The sequence below is a fragment of the Podarcis cretensis genome, assembly GCF_951804945.1.
Source record: "Podarcis cretensis genome assembly, chromosome: 8".
Classification (NCBI taxonomy): Eukaryota; Metazoa; Chordata; class Lepidosauria; order Squamata; family Lacertidae; genus Podarcis; species Podarcis cretensis.
Genome location: NC_137177.1, coordinates 37,634,895 through 37,657,649, shown reverse-complemented (window position 1 = coordinate 37,657,649; position 22,755 = coordinate 37,634,895). Strand labels below are relative to the sequence as shown.

General features: G+C 44.4%; 1 protein-coding gene across 2 annotated transcripts in view; it reads right to left on the bottom strand.

The window, feature by feature from the left end:
• NLRC5 (NLR family CARD domain containing 5) overlaps positions 1 to 22,755 on the bottom strand; it is a 58,872-nt gene continuing 36,117 nt past the window's right edge. For both annotated transcript variants that reach the window (XM_079988362.1, XM_079988363.1), the window contains exons 27-49: positions 21,625 to 21,708; positions 21,227 to 21,310; positions 20,172 to 20,261; positions 18,655 to 18,720; positions 15,382 to 15,465; positions 15,172 to 15,255; positions 13,875 to 13,961; positions 12,928 to 13,008; positions 12,554 to 12,637; positions 12,056 to 12,139; positions 10,956 to 11,039; positions 10,393 to 10,473; positions 8,689 to 8,772; positions 8,136 to 8,219; positions 7,645 to 7,728; positions 7,397 to 7,480; positions 6,686 to 6,769; positions 6,348 to 6,431; positions 5,746 to 5,832; positions 4,689 to 4,772; positions 3,431 to 3,514; positions 1,333 to 1,416; positions 1 to 796 (exon numbers count right to left, since the gene is read on the bottom strand). In XM_079988362.1, the coding sequence (XP_079844488.1) occupies positions 715 to 796; positions 1,333 to 1,416; positions 3,431 to 3,514; positions 4,689 to 4,772; positions 5,746 to 5,832; positions 6,348 to 6,431; positions 6,686 to 6,769; positions 7,397 to 7,480; positions 7,645 to 7,728; positions 8,136 to 8,219; positions 8,689 to 8,772; positions 10,393 to 10,473; positions 10,956 to 11,039; positions 12,056 to 12,139; positions 12,554 to 12,637; positions 12,928 to 13,008; positions 13,875 to 13,961; positions 15,172 to 15,255; positions 15,382 to 15,465; positions 18,655 to 18,720; positions 20,172 to 20,261; positions 21,227 to 21,310; positions 21,625 to 21,708 (1,918 nt within the window). In that variant the 3' untranslated portion in view covers positions 1 to 714. The remainder of the gene's footprint in view (positions 797 to 1,332; positions 1,417 to 3,430; positions 3,515 to 4,688; positions 4,773 to 5,745; positions 5,833 to 6,347; positions 6,432 to 6,685; positions 6,770 to 7,396; positions 7,481 to 7,644; positions 7,729 to 8,135; positions 8,220 to 8,688; positions 8,773 to 10,392; positions 10,474 to 10,955; positions 11,040 to 12,055; positions 12,140 to 12,553; positions 12,638 to 12,927; positions 13,009 to 13,874; positions 13,962 to 15,171; positions 15,256 to 15,381; positions 15,466 to 18,654; positions 18,721 to 20,171; positions 20,262 to 21,226; positions 21,311 to 21,624; positions 21,709 to 22,755) is intronic.

The following is a 22,755-nucleotide window of genomic DNA, read 5'->3' as shown; positions in this document are numbered from 1 at the left end:
TTCCTGGCGATCTCTGCTTTTATTTTCATTTTTTAAATGCCCTGCAAGTTTCTATTCCTTTTGTTTGTGACAGCAGTCATCAAACTGGGTTCATCCTGGTGAAGTCACCAAAGTCAGAAGGTTGGTTGAAGGTGCAGCCCCCCCCCCTTGCACAGCTTTCTTCCATGCAAGCAAAATAAAAATCAGTAAAATAAATAAGGCAAAAACAAACAAGAGTCCACAATACATGTTGCAGGATCCAGTTTTTCTTAATCAGTATTCACCTTGATGGAAGACTGCCAAACAAGCATAGCCCAGACTCAGCGTTGCCACAGATGAACATTGGGATTTCTTGCAAGATGCTCCCAAGGCCAAGGCAAAGATCCTGCTTCTCCAAGTGAGAGTTCTACTCTTTTGTAATCTGTTGCTTACATTTGGCAAACCCTCACCATGACCAACTCCCGCCTGGAAACCTATGTCCCCACGGTGGAAGGATGTGTGGATCCTGACTTGGCCTCCACAGTCACTTACGGACTCACCGTGCTCATGGAAGACAATTTTACTCGGCTGCTCATTTCTGGCCACGAGGATGAAGTATAATCATGCAGCTTCTGTTTCTCTTTAGAAGTTGCAGTACCTATGTGCTAGCCCAGAATCCTGCTCAGTTTCCTTCTTTTCCTTGGCCAGCAGCAAAACCATGCCTGGCAGGAGCCAGATTCCCTTCCTGTTGGTTCATCAAAAGAAGGCAAAATGCAGCCGCGGCTCTTCCTTCCTCAGCTTTTGTTCAACATCGCTCGGTATCCGATTGTGCCACAGACTAGAAAAGACAAAGAGAGAGAAAGTATTGACAGGAGGCAGGCACCTTTGCTGGAATGCTGTTGGCACCTGATAAAAGCTTTTTTGTTTCAGCAAGCTGCCCTACCAACATGGAATTTTAGCATTTCCACTTATTTTTTTTAAATGTAGTTGGTTTTTTAATGTTTGTTTTTATTTGTATCTTTAACAAATATTTTAGTGTTGTAAACTGCTTAGAGGTCTTTCCCTAACACGTAGATAAATTCTGTTAAATAAAAATGTTACTTAATAAAAAGTTGGACACTTCTCCAATTTCCGGCAGCTTTCCAGTGAGATAAATCATTGCCCCCTCCCCTGACACCTTAGGGTGAAGGTGGATAATAAATCAAAACAATACTAGCACTAGTAATAATCCTGTTTGGACTAATGGTGGGTCTCCAGGTCCAACTATGAGCTTTAAGTAGTTAATCCAGGGAGCCTACTAGTCTTGCTCACCATAAATAAACACGGCACCTCCTAGTGGTTAGGAAACTGATGTAACTTTCACAGAGGACTCACCGTATTATCTGGATTCCTCGACACTGTGCAAGTGCCTTTGTGAGCCTTCTGGCCCCACAAGCAGTGATGTAGTTGTTGTCCAGACTGTTTAAAAGAAGCCAAAGAAAAGCAAATATATAACTAGGCTAGGTATTATGCAAAACTGATCGCTGCCTCTCCTGAACAGAACAAAAAATTCATTTAGTGCCGCTTAAGGGCAGGGATACTGGGACGCAGGTGGCGCTGTGGGTTAAAGCCTCAGCGCCTAGGGCTTGCCGATCGAAAGGTCGGCGGTTTGAATCCCTGCGGCGGGGTGCGCTCCCGCTGCTCGGTCCCAGCGCCTGCCAACCTAGCAGTTCGAAAGCACCTCCGGGTGCAAGTAGATAAATAGGGACCGCTTACCAGCGGGAAGGTAAACGGCGTTTCCGTGTGCGGCTCTGGCTCGCCAGAGCAGCGATGTCACGCTGGCCACGTGACCCGGAAGTGTCTCCGGACAGCGCTGGCCCCTGGCCTCTTAAGTGAGATGGGCGCACAACCCCAGAGTCTGTCAAGACTGGCCCGTATGGGCAGGGGTACCTTTACCTTTACCTAAGGGCAGGGATGGGGAACCCCTCTGGGCCCAATGCCTGTATCCCTTCTTAGCCAGATTTGGGGAACCTTTGGCTCTCCAGACATTGTTAGACTCTGTCAGCATTCCCAGTGGTCAGGGATGGTGGGAGCTGGAATCCAACAACATCCTGAGCGCCACAGGTTCACCATCCTTACTCTTGGCCAATTCCTGGGATGGCCGAGACCAAAGTGGGCGTGGTCAAAGTGGGTGTGCCACCGACTCAGAACCCCACACATATATACACACACACGCTCACTCTCTCCATCTCCAGCAATTTGGCTTGGAAAAAAACATTCAAGCCATTGTCCTATACAAAGTATATACCTCAAGGCACATCCCCATCTTTCAGGACCAAAAGGGTGTTCTTTCTCTTTCCTCCTCCTCCTCCATAGGAAGAGGCCTGTAGCTGGATCAGGCCAAAGGTCCATCTGGTCCAGCACTCGAGTCAACCAGGTGCCCATTCTCAGAGCTTTATGAATCTGACAATGTTGGATTTTTGAGTGTTAACTATGAACCCTGGTAATACCCCCAAATCCAACATGTTAGATTTGTAAGTATTGATCACTCAGTTTGGGGGGGCGGGTGGTACAAAATGGAGGGTTTGCAGTACAAAATGGCACAAAATGAGTACATGGCACAAAACTTTGATACCAGTTTGGAGAGGATCCCAAATTTGGGGGTTGGTGGTTAATAAAGCTCATTCTCAGTTTACCAGGAAAACAGCAGGTCACTCTCATAGGGCGGAGTGAGGCAGCTGCACCAGGAAGTAGATTTGGGGTGCCATGAAAAGGCAGCCAAGTGTGAGTTGTTTCATTTATTATTGTTGTATTTTACTGCCAGGGAAGAGGACAATGGTTTTTTTTTGGGGGGTGCCTAAGGTACCAAAGTATCTGGAATGCGCTTAGGGACTAAGTGCTTTGACTGGTGGAGGAATGGGCACCATTTATTTCCTTATTTAGCAATATTTATATACTGCTCAACTGAAAGAATCTCTAAGTGATTTCGAGAAAATATTTGATTTTTTAAAATAAAAAACAGTAAAAAATATTTTAAACAGCAGACAATAAAAATGATCAGAATGTAGATAAAATCCATGAATTTTAAAAACAAATGCACATAATAAAAGTACACATCTGGATAGACCTGCACATACAAAAACATTTCCAGCAGATGTCAAAAACTATCCAACAAACTATCAAGGGGCAGGGAGTTCCTGAGATTATTTACTGTCATGCTAAAAGATTTCTTGCACGTGCTGTTCTGCCTCTGGCAGGTGAGAGCAGAGCAACTGAGTTAAAGAAAAAACTTTCAAGAGAAAGAAAAAAGAATACTACTGCTCTCCTGGAGAACACTGCCACACCCAATATTTTCTTCCTGCCCCCTGGGAAAATCTCTCCTCCTAAGCTTTCATCCCATTATCAACATCCCCCCCACAAAAGAAAGAAAGCTCAGCTAGGCTCTAATTGGTTTTTGGTGAAGGACTCTGGGTTGATGTTTCCTTGTACTCACTCCAGTACTTTCAACTTTGCCATCCGAGGGAGAACCTTGGCCAGCTCCAAAGCACTTTCATCACCAAGTTTGTTCCAGGACAGGCTAAAGATGAGGAAAATGATTAATGGCTGAAAACCCAACTAGGCATGAATTCAACAGGTGTTTGAGTCAGTGGGGACCTGAAGATCAAGCACACTGAAGATGCAGCAGCAGCACATGAGCACACTGCAAGAGAAATAAAGTAAACACAGGCTCTCCGTGAGTTCACTGAATCACAGAGTTGCCTGCTGCTTCTCTGCATGATTTACTGCTCTGATCTTTGCCTTATTTTAGTCAGCTCCTGCTAGAAGTGGGTCATTCTGCCATGTGTCTGAATTGGGTGTGGCCAGATCATTCTACCACTCCCAAAGCACAGGAGAATAATCTACCCACAGAGGTAGCTGCCTTTTTGTCTCTGCATGAGCCACTGCTCTGCCTGTGCCTCATATCAATTTCTGATGCATTTTTAAATTGAAACATGTAATTTTAATCATTTGGTTGAATATTTTCTTCTCTAGACAAGGCCTGAATCAAGCGCATTTGTTTAATAAGTTCTCTGATTGTTTTGGCAAGACTGTGTCAAACAAATGCTTTCTTTGTGATATTCCTGGTGAATATCAATTAGGCAATTAGGGGGCACAAAGAGAAGCAGTGAATGAAGTCCTCCAGAGGTGGATCTGTTTGGGTTTAATTCAGGCATGGCCTGGGGTTCTTCACGCCTGATCTAGATGCTACTGAACATGGAAAGGAGCATCCATGTCAGCAATGGGCAGATTAGCTCTAGGCCACGAGCCATAGCCACAAGTCCGTTTATCTTTCTATATACAAAAAAAGGTAAGGCTGTTGTCACACTGCAGTTTGCATGGTTGTAGATAGGTGGGCACAACAATTCCAGTACAACGACACTGTGGCAGATGGCCCACGTGGGCTGAGATGGCAGGGGGGAGACGCTAAGTATCTTTTTAATGTGGTTGCAGGGAGATTTAACAAAGGAGGAGACACTTCAGAAAACCATTATCTGAAGCACCTCCCCCCTCTTTTAAAAAGGGGTGGTTGTGGCAAGCTGCAAGGGATGAAGAGGAGCTTGGGACAACCTGGGAGGGGATAGGCAAACAGGGTGAGGTGCAAAGGGAGGAGGGCTTGGCCAGGTGTGGGGGAAAGAGGGCTGGCAAAGGGATTGGAGGGCAGGTGTGGCTTGTAAGTGGAGGAAGCAGGGGCAGCAGCCCCTAGTACTCACATAATCTCTTCCAGAAGGGGGCACTGGCTGACACCAAGGGCGAGACTCTTAGAAGTGCAGTCGATGAGGCCGCAGACCTTCAGTCTAGAAAGAACACATTGCATAATGGAAACCAGTTCTCACACTAATTTTAGAGTTGTGGCTTTCCCAGGTGAAATGCTCAAAAGAGCAGATTTGTGAGAGGGGGAAACTTCTCTTAGGGTCCACCCTTCCTTATTATTTTAAAACAGATTAGCCTTGCTCCTCAGTTCACACTGAACACAACTTTGTATTCATAAACAGGGCAGCTTCTTTGAAACGCAGGTGGACCAAAGTTTGGCTGTAGCACGAAAGTTAACTGGGGGGGGGGGAACCAGACATTTGAGGGGAGTCAGACTGAAAAGTACTTTTGATGGTGCCCTCTCATAACTTTTGTGATCCACCTGCCTCTCAGAAATCTATGCGGCTGGATACGATCCCCAAGCATTGTTTGTTGCCAGCTTGAAAACTATAAACGCCGAGGCAAAAACAGCACATTAAACTTTGACGGTGCTACTAATTTTTATTTTGAGTCTCAAAAATGATGTCCAACTCTCTTCCTTTTGTTGTAATGCCAGAGTTTGTGGGGAGACACCCAATCTACATTTTGATTTGGCTTGGTGGACTATGAGTGTTCTGATTGGTTTTTATATTTTATTTTTTGTATACTTGGCAAGAAAAGTCAATAAAGATTTAGAAAGAAAGAAAAAACAGGACATATTAAAGATGGATTTGAAACCTGGATAGAAAACGGGGCACTCTTGTTCAATCCCTGGCCTCTGGTTTAATCCCTGGCAGCATCTCCAGTTAAAAGGCTTGGGTGAGGGGCTTCTTAGAATATATACTACTCGGCTAGATGGATAAATGGCCTAACCTGATATAAAGTCAGCTTCCTTCACTATGGTGCTATTTATTTATCTGTTGCTTTTCAGCCAAAGACCCACAAAACTATAGTGTACAAAAAGCTTAAACACACACACAAACACAATGCAGATGGCTTAGTTAGATTTAAGCCAAATGAAAACAGGTGTGAACCTACTCAATCTTCCTGAGTTGTGAGGAGGGCTGTGGCAGGTGTTCTGCGAGTGCCATGGCACCCTTGTGCCCAATGCTGTTTTCGGACAAACTGCAAGGTAAAAAACAGGAAAGGTGATCAGATTGAACTATTTTATTATTTTTATTTTAAAATCACGCTGTTTGTTTTAAGAACATAATACTTGGAAGATAACATTCACAATTGCTTTTTGACTGGCAGATGACTTCCAAAACATGTCACATGGGAGACAAAGAAAGCTTGTTTTCTGCTGCTCTGGAGGGCAGGATCCGAACCAATGGATTCAAACAACAAAGAAGGAGATCCCAACCAAAAATTAGGAAATGTTTTGTGACAGTAAGAGCTGTTTGACAGTGGAATGAATGGACTCCCTTGGAAGGGACATCTTTGGAAGTTTTAAAAACAGATGTTGGACAGCCGTCTGTCACGGATCCTTTAGCTAGGAGTCCTGCATCGCAGGAGGCTTGGACTAGATGACTCTTGGGAATCCCTTCCAATTCTACAGTTCTATGATTCTATGTTAAGAGCCCATGTGTGACTGGTTTTTCCTTCCTGTTTTAATTTCCTTCCCTACAAGCTGCACTCACCTGATTTCCTCTATTTGTGGACAATGGAAGAGGACTCTGGCCAAACAAACCACTCCCTCTGAGTCAAAGCCACAGGATGCCAGGCTGAGGAAAGAAGAGGATGGTTAAGTGGGGAGGTCCCTTGCCTAGCGTTTGTGCGAAAAGAGTGAACACATGTTGATTTGTACAGCTCAACTATTTGTGTACACAGGCTCACAGGTTGTACATTTGCTGAATGATGAGTGTGGAGAACATCCTGGATGGAGCAGACCAAATGAGGGAAGGCAGGAAAAAACTCACTTAACTCTGACACAGGTGAAAACTGGACCCATCTGTCCATCCTGAACCAGGATACTTACTGAAGGACCTTCAGGCAGTGCAAGTTGGGCAGAACCGGAGCCAGTTTTTCCAGCGTCTCGTTTCCAATATTGTTCCCAGATAGTCTGAAAGGAAGTGCAATGTGAAACATTATTGAGAATTTTTTTTAAAAAAATAATAATTTAGTTGTATAATGTATATGAAACAGAGAGAACAATGATAACAATGAACAATGATATTAAAATTAAAAGTTGAAAAACTGAAACTGAACTATAAAATAGCCACGTAGCATGAGTAACAGTTGCACATGGGTTTTAAAAAAACCCAAGTCCAATTAAAGAATATCAGCATTATCAGATTATCAAATTGAGGATTATCAGATTATCAGACTGAGGAAACATTTTGATAGTGCAGTTTCTGGTCCTGCAAGCTCTTCTGCGCACCATCGCTGGGGTTCAGGCACTCCGGTCCAGAGGAAGACAGCACACATGAGCTGGGGATGGGTGGGAGGAAGAGGAGGAGGGAGCCCACTGAGGGCTCCTTGCCCAAATCCATCCCACAAACCTGGAGGTGGCACCAGCTGCATTCGTAGGAGAAAGGAACGCGCCATTTCACAGAATATTCATGGGTGTGGGCGTGGATTCTTCAACAGCCAGCCCCCCATATGAACAGCCTGGGGAAACGCTTTTCAGAGGAACCTGGTTATTTTGAAAGGGAATTGATGAAATCCCCAGGAGAAGGTCTGTGCTTACTTGAGCACCTCCAGGTTCTCGCTGTTCTTCAGAGCCTCCACGAAACACTGTCCACCGGCAGAGCCAATGCTGTTGCTAGACAGGCTGAAAGAGGAACAACAACAGAGGAAGCCGCTTCATATCACAGAACTGTAGCTAATCTGTGATAGCTGGATTTGGTGGGGTGGGCAGAGGACCAGGAATTCCTCCTCCGCCCAGACTACAATCTGTAGTCCCTCACTGGGTTGATAAAGACACATGAAACTCACTCGATTTGCTTCACGCTCTGCATTTCTGGAATGGCCATAGCGATTTCTTTTATGCCAGCATCATCAATCTTGTTGTGGCTCAAACTTTGAAAGAAACCCGACAACTCATAAGATTAAAGAAAACATCCCCCACGTTCATGACATTATGTTCTGGCTCATGTATGTTGAGCTTCAGAGAACATTTCACTGTTTCAAAACCCAATTAAATCTATTTAGTTTAACTAGTGCAATAAAATTGAGTAACATGATCTAGCGATACCTGCTTTTCGACATCGGATAGTTACTTACGCCTACAGTGCCCCACTGCCCCCCCCATGCCTCTTAGCAGCTGCCTAGGTAATCCCAGTGCCCCTCTGCCACCACTGCTTTTGAAAAAAGAGAGAAAATTAATTAAGACATGTTCTCCTTTCATTATTAATTCTGACAATGAAGCTGGACGTTGGGAGGGGATGTGTTAAAGTGGCAGACATGAGTGGAAAACATGAACTTACTCAATCTTTTCCATGTGAATGGCATTCTTCAAAACTTGTGCAAGGTGTGAACAGGACTCGCCACCAAGACGGTTTTTATTCAAACTGGAAAACAGTCATGAAATATGAAACATGAGTCAATTATTCTGAATGGTCCCAAAAGGCGAAAGCTTCTCAGAACACTTGTTTTATGCTGGGTAACAGTGGCCTTCACAGCGGGAATGGACGGGTGCACATCAATGTCCTATCCACATCAATTTCTTCTGTGTTCATTCCTTAGCCCAACCCCATGCCTTCCAAAATTATTATGTTTTAATCTAAATAAATTCTAAAGCACCCTAAGAATGAGGCCGGTAAACAGAAGCCCATTTCACAGGGGAAGAAAACTTTTGAAAAATTGGACGATGGATTCTGGCCCAGCACTCGCTCCAACTTCAGGTAAGACGCTACCCGATTCCTTGGCCTGGGCAAATTAAAATTCTCTTGCATATTGCCAGCCACTGAAACTGGCAGGTCTGAACAAAATAAATATCTTTTGTTGTTGCATCAAACCTCTACCCATAGACATACTTACATAAGTCTTTTCAGGAGAGGCATTGCTGAGAGTCTGGAGGTCAGATTGAGGATGTCTGCATCACTGAGATTCAGAGAGCCAAGGCTAAGAGATAAATAAGAATATCATTGTCAGAACATTAGAACAGCCCCATGAATCAGCCCAATGGCCCGTCTAGTCCAGCATCTGGTTCTCCCAGTGGCCAGCAAGGTGCCTCTGCAAGGCCCACAAGCAGGACAGAAGAGCAATAGAACTCTGCCCACCTAAAGTTCCCAGCAACTGATATTGCATAATGCATCCGACTGTGGAGGTGGAACATAGCCTTTGTGGCCAGTCCCTGTTGATACAAATGCTGCAAATTATTTATTTGTAGGCCACCTTTTCATACTCAAACCATGCTCAAAAAAACTTTCATAATTACAAAAACTTAACAAAACTCAAGAAGTTACAAACAAGAAATGAAAACATCTCAATAAGCATACAATAAAAGAACCTCCACATAATGCCTAATAAAAATGCAAAAGCATAATACCAACAGCAGCAAAAACCGAGCACATCCACAGTTAAATCTTGACTGCAATATAAACTTCTAAACAAAACCCCAGCCCAAGAGTCTCTAGGCATCCTGAGCAGCAGGTCCTACAAGGACCCACATCTAAGGTGGCTTCTGGACCCTCTGGCAGCCCTCTTGTAGCTACAGTCACTCAGATCCTTGGATCCTCAATGCCAAGAAAAATCCAATGGCAGCAGAAAAGGAGTACTGGCTCTTTATCTGGCCAGGTGCAGCACTCAGAGGGCAGAGCTTCCATCTTGACTACCCAGCCCAGGCTATAAAGTTGCTCCAAAGCACTGCTGTGAGATTTTCTGCCTCACCTGCTGGACCACTGTCCGTGGTCCTGAATCTACACCCTGGTCTTTGTTCAAGGTCCAGAACTTGCCTTCTATTCCAGTTTATGCCTGGACCTTTTACTCCATGAACATTAAGAATATAAGACGAGCCTGCTGGATCAGGCCAATGGCCCACATATTCCACAGTGGCAGAACAGGTGCCTCTGGGAAACCGGGAAGCAGGATTTGAGCACGAGAGCACTCTCCTTTCCCGTGGTTCCCAGCAACTGATCTTCAGAAGCATTACTGCCTCCAACCATGCAGGCAGAGTATAGTCATCATGGTTAGTAGCCATGGACAACCCTCTCCTCCCTGAATTTGTCTAATCCTCTTTTAAAGTCATCAAGGTTGATGGCCATCCTGTAGGAGTGAGTTCTGTAATTTAACTCTCTACTGTGTGAAGAAGGACTTCCTTTTATCTGGCCTGATTCTTCCAATATTCAGCTTCATTGGATGTCCATGAGTTCCAGGTGTTATAAGAGAGGGAGAAAAACTTTTATCTATCCACGTGGCTTTATGCCACACTGTAACTCATATGCAAGTAGGATACCCCAATGAAGTGGAGAATGAAGGATACAGTCCCACCTGGGCAGCCTTCTGAGAGCCATGTGCAACTGGTGGGCTGAGCTAAAGGCAAAAGTAGGCAAAGCCATTTTACCTTGGTAGAACAGGCTAGTTTCTACACACGCCCCTCGCTATCCTTCAACCAGAGTTCAAGACCCCACTCCAGCTATGCAAAACTACTGAAGGAGGCTGGGTCTGGGGAGAGCTCCAGATCCCCAGAGAATACAGGATCACATTACACATCACTTCTAGTCCTAACCTAAGGCCACTTACTTTATGCTCTTCAGGTGAAGTTTCCCCTCCAGAGCGTTCATCAGAGCACCGATATCCATGCCAAGTTCACTTTTGGAAAAGCTAGAAAGGAGCAGAGTTACATATTCAGTTTGCAGCTAACTGTGCAGGAGGGAGAGGAAATGGCAACCCAAAGTAATGCAATAAGAGCCTGAGGCCCAGATACCAGTCTTCCGGTGGATCAAGGGCTTCTGTAGAGGCCATTCTCCAAGCCCCTTTAGAAGCAGGGGCAGGTTAATGTAGGCACCAAGGGGAAGGCCTTTTCTATGGTGGTGTCCTGACTTTGGCCTGGCCTCTTTAAGGAGATGCATCTGACACTGACATTGCCATCTTTTTGGTATCAGGTTAAGATTTCCGTGGTTGCCCAGGTGTTATCAAAACTGATTTTGTACCTTCATTTTATGGGTGTGGGTGTGTTAGCCTGCTTGTTGACCCCTCTGCCACCGTCTTTCCAGAGACGGTGTTCAGAAGGCCTGTGATTTATTTTACCCGGGGTAAAAAGAGATGCCCATCACAGTCACTCACATACTGGATATCAAACTTACTCAATGTCTTCAATCGTGTGGCACTGATGCAATGCTTCAGCCAGGTGCTCCATTCCGGGGGGAAGGAAACTGCAACAGGTTAACCTGGAAATTCAAAACCATTGCAGGTTTAGGGTAGTCAGCAGCTTTCTGTCCACTGAATGTAACCTGGCCCAGTCATTTGCAACCACAGGGTGGCAAATGAGACATATATGTAAGATGTCACCATGTGGCTATAAAATGTCAAGAGGCCATGGCATAAACAAACATAAACACTCAATCTTAATGCAGAGTACAGGCGGTGACCATTTTGTGCACGTCCAACTGACGTGCGGCCACCAATGCATGGGTCGCTTTCCACCTGGAAGAGGGCGGAACAGGGGTGGGGCAGGGTGGGCTTATGCATGCTCTGTTGGCATGTGCAGGTGCGAGGAATGCAACCCCTGCACAAATTGGAGAGCTGTATTTTGGTTCACATTATGACTGGTTTACATTAAAATACAAACTGAACAGATTTATCTGCCCCACGCTTGTGAGTCGTAAGTTCCAAGCCCCCTCCTATATACTATTAGAAACTCATTCATTCTCTGAGTCTGGATTAAACCAGTTTTATATCAGTTTAACAGTCATGGCTTCACCAAAAGAATATTGGGAAACGTAGTTTGATGAGGGTGCTGATAAATCTGCTAAACTTTAAGATATGCTGCAAAGGTTAGCATGTGCATAGTAAATTACACCCACTGTTTTGGACTTGTGTCATTCCCCTCCCTTAGAGACACTGAACCATTTTTCATAAATAGGTTTCTGTTTACATATATTATTTAGTGCCTACAGGATAGTTTTAAAGTCATAATAATACAGAACTCCACCCGTTTTAAATTGCCAAGCTGGAGAGACTTTGCAAAAATTTACACTACTAGTATTTAACTCTAAAAACCTGTATTCAAGTGTTTCTCGATCACACAAGAGAGTTGTGTATAAGAAGCCCAGCGTGGAAAATGAAACCATTTCACAATAAAGAGGGGATGCGTGTGACGCTAGAGAGGTTCAAATCCTGGAAGGTGCCACTCAGAGACACACAACAGATACACAATCCAGAGCACACAGTGATTCACACCTACCCAAGTTTCTTCAGTGATGGAAAATGTGGCAGTGTGTCAGAGATGGTTTCTGCTTCAGCATCAGTGAACTGTACCTGAGACCAGCTGGAATGACAAAAGGACAGGTGTGATACATTCACAAGTAGTCGCTGGGGAAAGCAGAAAGCTATATATCAATAAGGCAGCCTTGTTACATAAAGGCATGTGTCATTGGGGGCCTACGTAGAACAATATTTTTAAAGTGGGAAGCCATATAAAGGGAAGCCATACAACATCAAAATGGTCTCATTTCGTCACCCCTTTAAAGCTCTCCTGTGAGGGGTTAAGTGCTAAGGCAAGGCAATGCCTCACACCCTCCCATGCCACCCATCCCTAGAGAGACCCCATGGAGACTTCCAATGTCTGATGATTTCAAGTCCGGCTGCAGCCAGCAGCACAGCAAGCAGCTCTCTGTGATCAAAACAAAAAGCAAACAAACCCCACTGTGGGAGAGACACCCCCTCCCCTCCACACACTCACTTTAATGCCCAGAGTTGTCTACATTTCTCAATGAGCTTGGGTAGAAAGCAGACTCCTTTGGCTTCCAGTTCACACTGATGCAACCTGCAGGCCTCACACACACATAACACACAAAGAGAACACAGAAGGGCAGCTTAAGCAGAAGTTGCCTATGCATGGACAAAGGGCGTGGAAACCAGGAGGACCCCTGATTTTCAAATTAAGCTGAAAATTGATTTCCACCACCGCCACCCTCATGTAGGGTTTCTTTGTAGTCCTTTGGCCACTTTAGTGCATTGGAATGAATGAAAGTTTAACTATGTCATGAGCGCTGGGATCATGGTATAGTACAATGGACAACCATCACACCAGCCAAAGAACAATGACTTCCTCACCGGCTGACCACGGACTCCACTTTCTCCTCCTGACGAGGAAATTCCTGTTCCACTACGAAGAGGGCCTGGTCTCTCCTTAGCCTAGCCAAAAATGGAAGGAAAAAATCAGGAAAGCTGAAACAAGTTTGCCCTGCCTTGTAGAGGCTGCCCAACAGAAACTGAAGAACAAAGTGCTATTCATGCTTTACTTGTGGGTATGACAGAAGAAAGTGGAAACGTGTGGAGAAAGTGGAATGGGGACCTTCACCCCTCCTCCAACGTTGGATACGTTGCCCCTCCCTCTGACATCTTTGCATTGTGTGGGCTTGAATGCAATGAATCACAGAAATGTATAGTTGGAAGGGGCTCCAAGGGCCATCTATCCCAACCCCTGCAATCCAGGAATCACTGGCAAAGACAGAGGTAAGACAATAGGTATGACCCAGCTCCATCTTCTCCAGGGAGATCTTTTCAACACACTTTGTGGCCTTTTGATCTGGATTCATTTCCCATAGGACAGCCAGGCATCTCCAGAGGTTTTGAACTATAGAGCCCAGCCAGCACAACCACAACCACCGAGGAGCGTATGCCACAGTGGCTGCACCTAGCAAAGTAACAGGGAGCCTGAGGACCCTCCAGATGTTGTTGGACTCTCATCAGCCCCAGCCGACAAGTTTCCCACCTCAGCCTAACCTGTTTTGGACCACAGCACCCATCAGCCTCAGTCAACATGGTCAGTGTTAAGAGTCCAGCCAGATCTGGGGAGCCACATGTTCCCCATCCCTGATCCAGACTTTGCTCTGAGATCCATGGCCAGCTCTGTTGAAATACAGAAACATGTTCTTAGGGAGAAAATTATCTCCCTTTAAGGTTTTCACAGGATTTGTTCACCATCTTTTTCTGCCAACCATGTATTTTATTCCTCAAAGAACAACTCAAGGAGGCAGGCACACAGAGGAACTAATTACGTGATGGCTGTGATGTTTCCCTGGACTTCTGCAGCCAACTTCAGAAGGATAATGATGCTTTCATCTTTCACCCAAGGCTCTTCAATGCTGCAATGCAAAGGACACACATATGTTGCTTTGTTAGAAGATTGGCCCATGTGAGCCCTCACCTGGTTTTGTTTGCCTGTTTTTTGTTTAAATACAGTGCAAAGTTCTATGTACACTTACTCGGAACTGAATCCTGCTGAGTTTGGTGGGGCTTATTCCCAAGCAGGGATGCCAGAGGGTTTTGTTTTATATGCATTTAGAAGCAAAACCAACTAGGTTTGCACTACCCAAACTAATAAATGGACCAAAACCAGCTTTCCTTCCATTTTCTTAATTTTGCAATATAGTTCTTGGCCCTAAAAATGTACAACAAGGCATATTTAATGGCATAATTAGGTTAAAATGCATATAAAAGTGTGTGTTTTGTGGGAAATACTCATACAAAAATAATGTGAACGTTGAAGGCTGGAAAGAGATTGACCTGACCATTCTTATTCCCAGGCAAGTACTGGGAAGTTTAGTCTCAGATGTGACAATAGATGTGGAGAAAGGCAAAAGCAACCTGGTTTTGGTGGGTGCTTCATCCCCACCCATAATGTGGAATTTGGCCCCCAGCTAAGATTTGAGTTAGGTCTCCAAGACAATTGCCCAGACAAACACAAGATGCAGTGACACCCACCAGCTTGGTGGCTTTAAAAGTGCACTAGAGAAATCCATGGAAGGAAAAAAGCTATCAATGGCTACCAATTACTACAGCTACATTCCGTCTTCCCTGTCAAAGGCAGTAGTGGTTCTAAATACCAGGTGGGCAGAATGCTGTTGCGCTCAGGCTTCCCCTCATGGACTTCCCATGGGCATCTGGTTGGTCACTGTGAGAACAAGATGCTGGACCAGATGGGCCCTTGGCCTGATCCAGCAGGTTCTTCTGGTGTCCGTACAGCTGCACGGGAGCAAATCCCACTGAATGGGAATTCTTTTAAGAATACATGCAGAGGAATGGACTGTGTCTGCTGATCTGCTGAGGGGAACCTGTGTTTGCTGAATTATAGGATGTAGCAGGACATTTTTATGACCCACATTTGCAAGAGCAACAGAAATTCCAAATACAACATCTTAGAACATGTTTTCAAGAGGTTACTAGGGAGACAAGGGGCTGCAGTGGCTGTGCACCCCCATGTAACTGTTAGATACACCCTAAGCAAAAGAATAGAAGCAGAGTGGAATCTCTGACAGCTTGAATTCAACTGGATGACAGAAGAGAAATGCTTACCCTATTCTTAGCATGCCCTCCGATTTCCTTAAGGCTCTGAGTAGATCTTCTGCACTGCTGAGCATCATGCCATTATTAGCTGACCTAAGAGCAAAGAGAGCAAATCTTTTGAGGGTGTCTTATTATTACTCTGTTCTTAAAGGAACCAGAGTAGCGTTTCACGTCAATCAGAATGGGACTAGTGTTTATGACAGAAGTAGCAAAACTCACGTGAAGTTGCTCAGAGCAAGGCACTTGCCCAGAGAAGAGGATAGCACCGCCAGATGTTTTGCTTGGAAACAGCACTGCTTCATGCTGGAAGAAAGGAGGAATCAAGTCAAGTGAGCTGCTTTGGGGTAGGTCAAGAACTACAGTGATTTCTAAAGGCAGTCCATCTTTAGAAACACAATGTTTCTGCAGAGATCCTCTAGATGACTTGGAAGGAGGGTCAAAGCTCACTAACAGAGTAGAATCATAGAATCATAGAGTTGGAACAGACCACAAGGGCCATCGAGTCCAACCCCCTGCCAAGCAGGAAACACCATCAGAGCACTCCTGACATATGGTTGTCAAGCCTCTGCTTAAAGACCTCCAAAGAAGGAGACTCCACCACACACCTTGGCAGCAAATTCCACTGTCGAACAGCTCTTACTGTCAGGAAGTTCTTCCTAATGTTTAGGTGGAATCTTTTTTCTTGTAGTTTGGAACCATTGCTCCGTGTCCGCTTCTCGGGGGCAGCAGAAAACAACCTTTCTCCCTCCTCTATGTGACATCCTTTTATATATTTGAACATGGCTATCATATCACCCTTTAACCTCCTCTTCTCCAGGCTAAACATGCCCAGCTCCCTTAGCCGTTCTACATAAGGCGTCGTTTCCAGGCCTTTGACCATTTTGGTTGCCCTCCTCTGGACACGTTCCAGTTTGTCAGTGTCCTTCTTGAACTGTGGTGCCCAGAACTGGACACAGTACTCCAGGTGAGGTCTGACCAGAGCAGAATACAGTGGCACTATTACTTCCCTTGATCTAGATGCAATACTCCTATTGATGCAGCCAGAATTGCATTGGCTTTTTTAGCTGCCGCGTCACACTGTTGGCTCATGTCAAGTTTGTGGTCAACCAAGACTCCTAGATCCTTTTCACATGTACTGCTCTCAAGCCAGGTGTCACCCATCTTGTATTTGTGCCTCTCATTTTTTTTGCCCAAGTGCAATACTTTACATTTCTCCCTATTAAAATTCATCTTGTTTGTTTTGGCCCAGTTCTCTAATCTGTCAAGGTTGTTTTGAAGTGTGATCCTGTCCTCTGGGGTGTTAGCCACCCCTCCCAGTTTGGTGTCATCTGCAAATTTGATCAGGATGCCCTTGAGTCCATCATCCAAGTCGTTGATAAAGATGTTGAATAAGACCGGGCCCAAGACAGAACCCTGTGGCACCCCACTAGTCACTCTTCTCCAGGATGAAGAGGAACCATTGATGAGCACCCTTTGGGTTCGGTCAGTCAGCCAGTTACAAATCCACTGAGTGGTAGCATAGTCAAGACCGCATTTTACCAGCTTCTTTACAAGAATATCATGGGGCACCTTGTCAAATGCCTTGCTGAAATCAAGGTAGGCTACATCCACTGTGTTCCCTTCATCTACCAGGCTTGTAATTCTGTCAAAAAACGAGATCAGGTTAGTCTGACACGACTTATTTTTCAGAAATCCATGCTGACTATTGGTGATCACAGTATTCCTTTCTAGGTGCTCACAAACTGTTTGCTTAATGATCTGCTCCAGAATCTTCCCTGGTATTGATGTCAGACTGACTGGGCGGTAATTATTTGGGTCCTCTCTTTTCCCCTTTTTGAAAATAGGGATAGCATTTGCCCTCCTCCAGTCTGCCGGGACTTCGCCTGTTCTCCAGGAATTCTCAAAGATGACTGCCAGTGGTTCTGAGATCACATCTGCCAGTTCTTTTAATACTCTTGGATGCAGTTCATCTGGCCCTGGAGACTTGAATACATCTAAACTAGCCAAGTATTCTTGTACTATCTCCTTAGTTATTCTGGGCTGTGTTTCCTCTGCTGAATCATTTGCTCCAGATTCTTCAGGTCGGGCATTGTTTTCTTTATCGGAGAAGACTGAGGCAAAGAAGGCATTGAGGAGTTCAGCCCTTTCTGTGTCCCCTGTTTGCATTTCACCATCTTCTCCTCTGAGTGACCCCACTGTTTCTTTGTTCTTCCTTTTGCTATCTGCTTTGCGTACAGAAGGTCCTAGGCATGGGAAGGGGAGAAATCCAATTCACACTTAAAAGCAAATTGATCCTGCCACGTTTGAAAATTTGCACTTGGCCTAATTTTGCTATGTACTTCTCCAATCAAACAATGTTTGCAAAAATGCATGGGGGGTGAACAAAAATGAATATATTGGTGGAAATATACAGATATGCACTTTATCAGGAGAAATTGCTTTGAGAAGTTCCGGAGGTCCGTTCTTAACCTGAAACTGTTCTTAACTAGAGGCATGCTTTCGCTAATGGGGCCTCTTGCTGCTGCTGCGCTGCCAGCACACGATTTCCGTTCTCATCCTGGGGCAAAGTTCTCAACTCGAGGTAACTCTTCCAGGTTAGCAGAGTTTGTAACCTGAAGCGTTTATAACCTGAGGCGTTTGTAACTTGAAGTACCTCTGTATTAGGAAAAAATTGCCCATAAATGCTGAAGAATTTTCATTATTTAAAATAATAATAATAATTTGCAGATTGCTTCATAAATTTGAAGAACTGAATTTAAGATTGGAAAAATGAGAAACAGAGAGAACCAAAATAGGCAGGTCCTCCCACCCTTAGTTCCAGGTTCTATATCTAGCATTAGCTAGCCCTTTCCCTTCTATGGTAGATTCTTTACTTCATAGCACAGTGCACCTGACAGGTGAGGGCAGCATTTATAAATAAAAATAAAATTGGATTCATGCTCTGTTATTATGTGTGTAAGAGTTAGCATGGTCTGCCTTCAGAGAAGCCTCCCCCACCCTTGTTTTTGCTGGTTTGTCTGTCAGTCATGTTTCTTTTCTGAGCACGACTGCTGCTAGTAAGGCAGAAAGCTGAGAGAAGCAACTCACAGAGGGTGGCAACAGGCAACCTCATCTGAGTTAACCTCCACTGTGTGTCTGCATCAGAAGTGACTGGGTTATTGAAACACATCTGATGCAAGGATACAGTCAATTACTCAACCAAAGCAGAACTTCATTGGTAGGAAGGAAGGCAAAACAAGCAAACCACGCAGAGAAGCAGCATGCTCCCTCTTCCATGGATGCTTTGGGCTTACGGGAGTTCATTAACTTACTTTTCACTGCAGGCTAGCAGTTCAGTCATGCCTCTGGCCCCTGACCACCACTGACATGTGGCCCCTGAAAAGCTCTCCATAGAATATAGACTTTGGGCTGAAAAAGATTCTCCACACCCCTGCTGTAAAGACTGTCCTGCTCCATTTCACAAGGGGAGTAGAATAATGTTCAAATAATTACCTCAGGATCTTTTGAGGTTTATCTTCTCTCACTAGGGTGATCAGCAGTGTTGCCTCAGAGCACAAACTGCAAAGAGAAAGACACACATTTTTAGAAAAACAAAAACAGGTGGGAGGCAGCTTTAAATGTTGTTCCACCAGTGTTTACTCTCTGATATTTCAACATCCTTTTGAAACAATCTTACTCCCCTCTCTATTATTCCAACACTTCCCTTTCTGCAATACCTCTGAGTAGCTTTCCACACCAGTCTTTCTTGAGTCTTTCCTCCCATCAGATGTCAAAGAAATAAACAACTATCTGATGTTTAGAAGACATCTGAAGGCAGCCCTGTTTAGGGAAGTTTTTTATGACTGATGTTTTAATCTCTGACACTATTTACTGTAACCATGTTCATGCAGAACAGCAGAGGCATTTGCAACATAAATGTGCACTGGGACAACTATCGATAGCAAAGCTGACTGAATAAAATAGTACCTTAGACTGCATATCAGAAAACACATTTGAAGCCTACCCATTGCTTTTGATTAGAGAAAGGTGTGAGGCCACAGTCACACAATACATTTAAAACACTATGGCACCACTTTAAACAGTCATGGCTTCTTCCCCCAAAAGAATTCTGGGAACTGTAGTCTGTTATGAGTGCTGAGAGCTATCAGGAGGCCCCCAGATTCCCATCACAGAACTACAATTCCCAGGGTTCCCTGAGAAGAGGGACTGGCCGTTAAACCACACTGGGAATTGTAGCTCTGTGAAGGGAATGGGAGTCTCCTAGCAAATCCCGGCACCCTTCACAAACTACATCTCCCTTAATTCTTTGAGGTGAGCCATGATTACTTTAGGCGGTATCACAATGCTTTAAATGCATGGTATGAATGTGGCCTTTGAAGGGAGGAGCTTATGGTGGGAGCCCCAGCCCTCAAAGGGCCCAGTCTCTTCATTCCACACATGCACGGCAGTCAATCAAGCCACTCCCTCTATCTCCCACCCATTTCTTTATGCTTTCTGCTATGCTCCCATTAGGTGCAATTGTAAACTTTGCCTCCATATCTGAAAGTTCAGCCCTTTCTGAATCCACATTAAAAACCCTTTCGTATTAAGTTATCCCCCAACCATATATATGAGGTCCAGCGCCGAAGGCCTTCTGGCAGTTCCCTCACTGCGAGAAGCAAAGCTACAGGGAACCAGGCAGAGGGCCTTCTCGGTAGTGGCACCCGCCCTGTGGAACGCCCTCCCATCAGATGTCAAAGAGATAAACAACTACCTGACATTTAGAAGACATCTGAAGGCAGCTCTGTTCAGGGAAGTTTTTAATGTGTGACATTTTAATGTATTTTTAATCTTTGTTGGAAGCTGCCCAGAGTGGCTGGGGAAACCCAGCCAGATGGGTGGGGTAAAAATAAGAAATTATTTACACACACACACACACACACACACACACACACTCCAACTCCTGTTTAGTTCCAAGGGACAAACTGTATGTGTTGGGCTTGGGGAAGAGAAATTACAAGCAATTATACCTCACGTGAACTTCAGCCACATTTTGGCACGTGGCAAAGACATGAGCGAGATGGAGAATGCCATCTTGTGAGACCCCGTTGTGGTTGATTCTATGCAGAAGGGGGAAGAGGAAAATGTTTCAGATTATTTTTCAGTGTGGTCTACAACAGTGTGTGCAGTTTTTTCCATTCCATTCCTAAGACTGGTCAGAAACCTGCTCAACAGCCTGGACCTCCCACCCAAGGCAAAAGCTGCTTTGTCCATTGTCCATTGTGAAGCAGATCAAGAGGGATACCAGAAGGAAAGGGGGACAAGGTAGCAGAATGTAAACGGTCTTTCCATAACCTTTCTGGGATTATATCCACCATCCTAACCCCTGATCAGGCAATGGTCCCGTGACTCCTGGGTGCCAGTCATTAACCTAATGGCATTCAGGTACTCAATCTTGACAGGAAGATGGAGGGTCTTTAATATACTTAGACCCCCTTCCTCACTGACACACAAACGCTGCTTATTTTCACCTTGCAAAGTGTTCCAGGCTCTTGAACACACTGATTCCTCCTTAGGTTGTTTTGGGGGTTCCCTCGGGTTAGGGCTCCCCCTTAAATATTTCATATGCTTCTGAGAACCTTGTTATTCCTTCAAGCCTGCAGACACCTCCCCCTAAATGGCACAGCCATTTTGGCTGCATATGGAACGGCACTCACAGCCTGAACATTGGAATGATGTTCCACCGGGGATAGGATACCAGAAAATTGGGGTGTGGCTGAAACATAGGAGGCGACTACATGTTACAGTGCAACCCTTTACCTCACAGGCTGGATGTTCCTTAGAGATACAAACCTATGGAAAACAAGCGCAAAGCTTTCCAAGTACTGTGCTCTCTCTTGAAGGTGTTTCCCAAGATTTATTGTTAGCTCAAAGTTTGTTCCAGATGATGGAAAGCACTTTATGGGATGATTTGAGAATGTCAGTAGCTGTTATTGTGTATGTGCAAGTTAAAGAGCCAGAAGTGGGCTTAGGGCACCTCCCACCCCCAATCCCATAGCTATCCGTCTTGCACCCACTTACTTACTTCATCAGGCAGGGAATGTGGGTCCTGGGCAAATGTTCTAAGAGGCAACTTAGTCCTTCATTGCCAATATGGTTTCCAGAAAGACTGAAAAGGAAATAAGCAGACAGAGCTCTCCTGGATTTGTATACAGAAACCACCACAACAGTCCATTATACATTTCTATGGTGAGTCAAAGTTAGTGTCCCAGCAATGCCCGAATAATAGAATCATTGAATTGTAGAGTTGGAAGGGACCCCAAGGGTTAACTAGTCCAACCACTTGCAATACAGGAATCGCAGCTAAATAATTCCTGACAGATGGCCACCCAACCTTGGTTCAAAAGCCTCCAGCAAAGGTGTGGCATGATCCTGGCTCATCATGGTTGATGCATTCATAGTCGCAATGGAGATGACACTTACTCCAGTTCTGCAAGACGGTCACACTTCTCAAAGATGGGGCACAGCTCTACGATCTCGCACTTGCCAATGCCACAATCAGTTAGTCTGTTAGAGGGCAGACAAGTAAGAAAGTTAGAGGTTAGTCTTTTAAAAATTAATAATAATAAAAATAAAAATGATGAAAGATGTGATGGAAATGTAAAAGGAAAACAATAAAGGCTGGTGAAGTTTATCCCATCCTTCAAGAGCATGAGCATTTCTAAATTTATTTAGGTGGACTGAGAACAACATGCGCAAAGCCAACGATCCAAGAGGATTTCCAAAGAGCCAGGAGGGAAAACCCAGCATGTTTGAAAGAAGCAAAATTGTCATGAAATAGGTGGCAAAGAGTGTAAAATACCTGGGGATTAACATGACATCTAAGAACGTAAACTTATTTAAGGATAATTACGATAAGTGCTGGACAGAGATAAAGAAAGATTTAGAAATATGGTCGAACCTGAAGCTTTCCTTGTTAGGTCGAATTGCAGTAATTAAAATGAATGTATTGCCTAGAATGTTATTTTTGTTTCAGACATTACAAATTGTTGATAAACTGGACTGTTTCAAGAAGTGGCAGAAAGATATATCTAAATTTGTCTGGCAGGGCAAAAAGCCCAGAATAAAGTTTAAGATACTTACTGATTCCAAAGAAAGAGGGGGGTTTGCCCTGCCGGACTTAAGACTGTATTATGAATCGGCAGCTTTTTGCTGGCTAAAAGACTGGCTACTTCTTGAAAATGCAGACATTCTAGACTTGGAAGGATTTGATAACAGCTTCGGTTGGCATGCATATATTTGGTATGACAAGGTTAAAGTGTATAAGGGTTTTAAAAATCATATTGTTAGGAAAGCACTATACAATGTTTGGATTCGGTATAAAGATTTACTGGAAAATAAAACTCCCAGGTGGCTTTCACCAATGGAGGCTAAGGAGGTAAAGAAACTTAATATGAGAACTAATTGGCCAAAATATTCTGAAATTTTAGAACAAGAAGGTGGTGAATTTAAACTACAAAGTTTTGAGAAAATAAAGTCCAAGGTACGGGAATGGCTCCATTATTTTCAAATAATGGAGGCCTACAAACAAGACAGGAAAATCGGTTTCCAGGT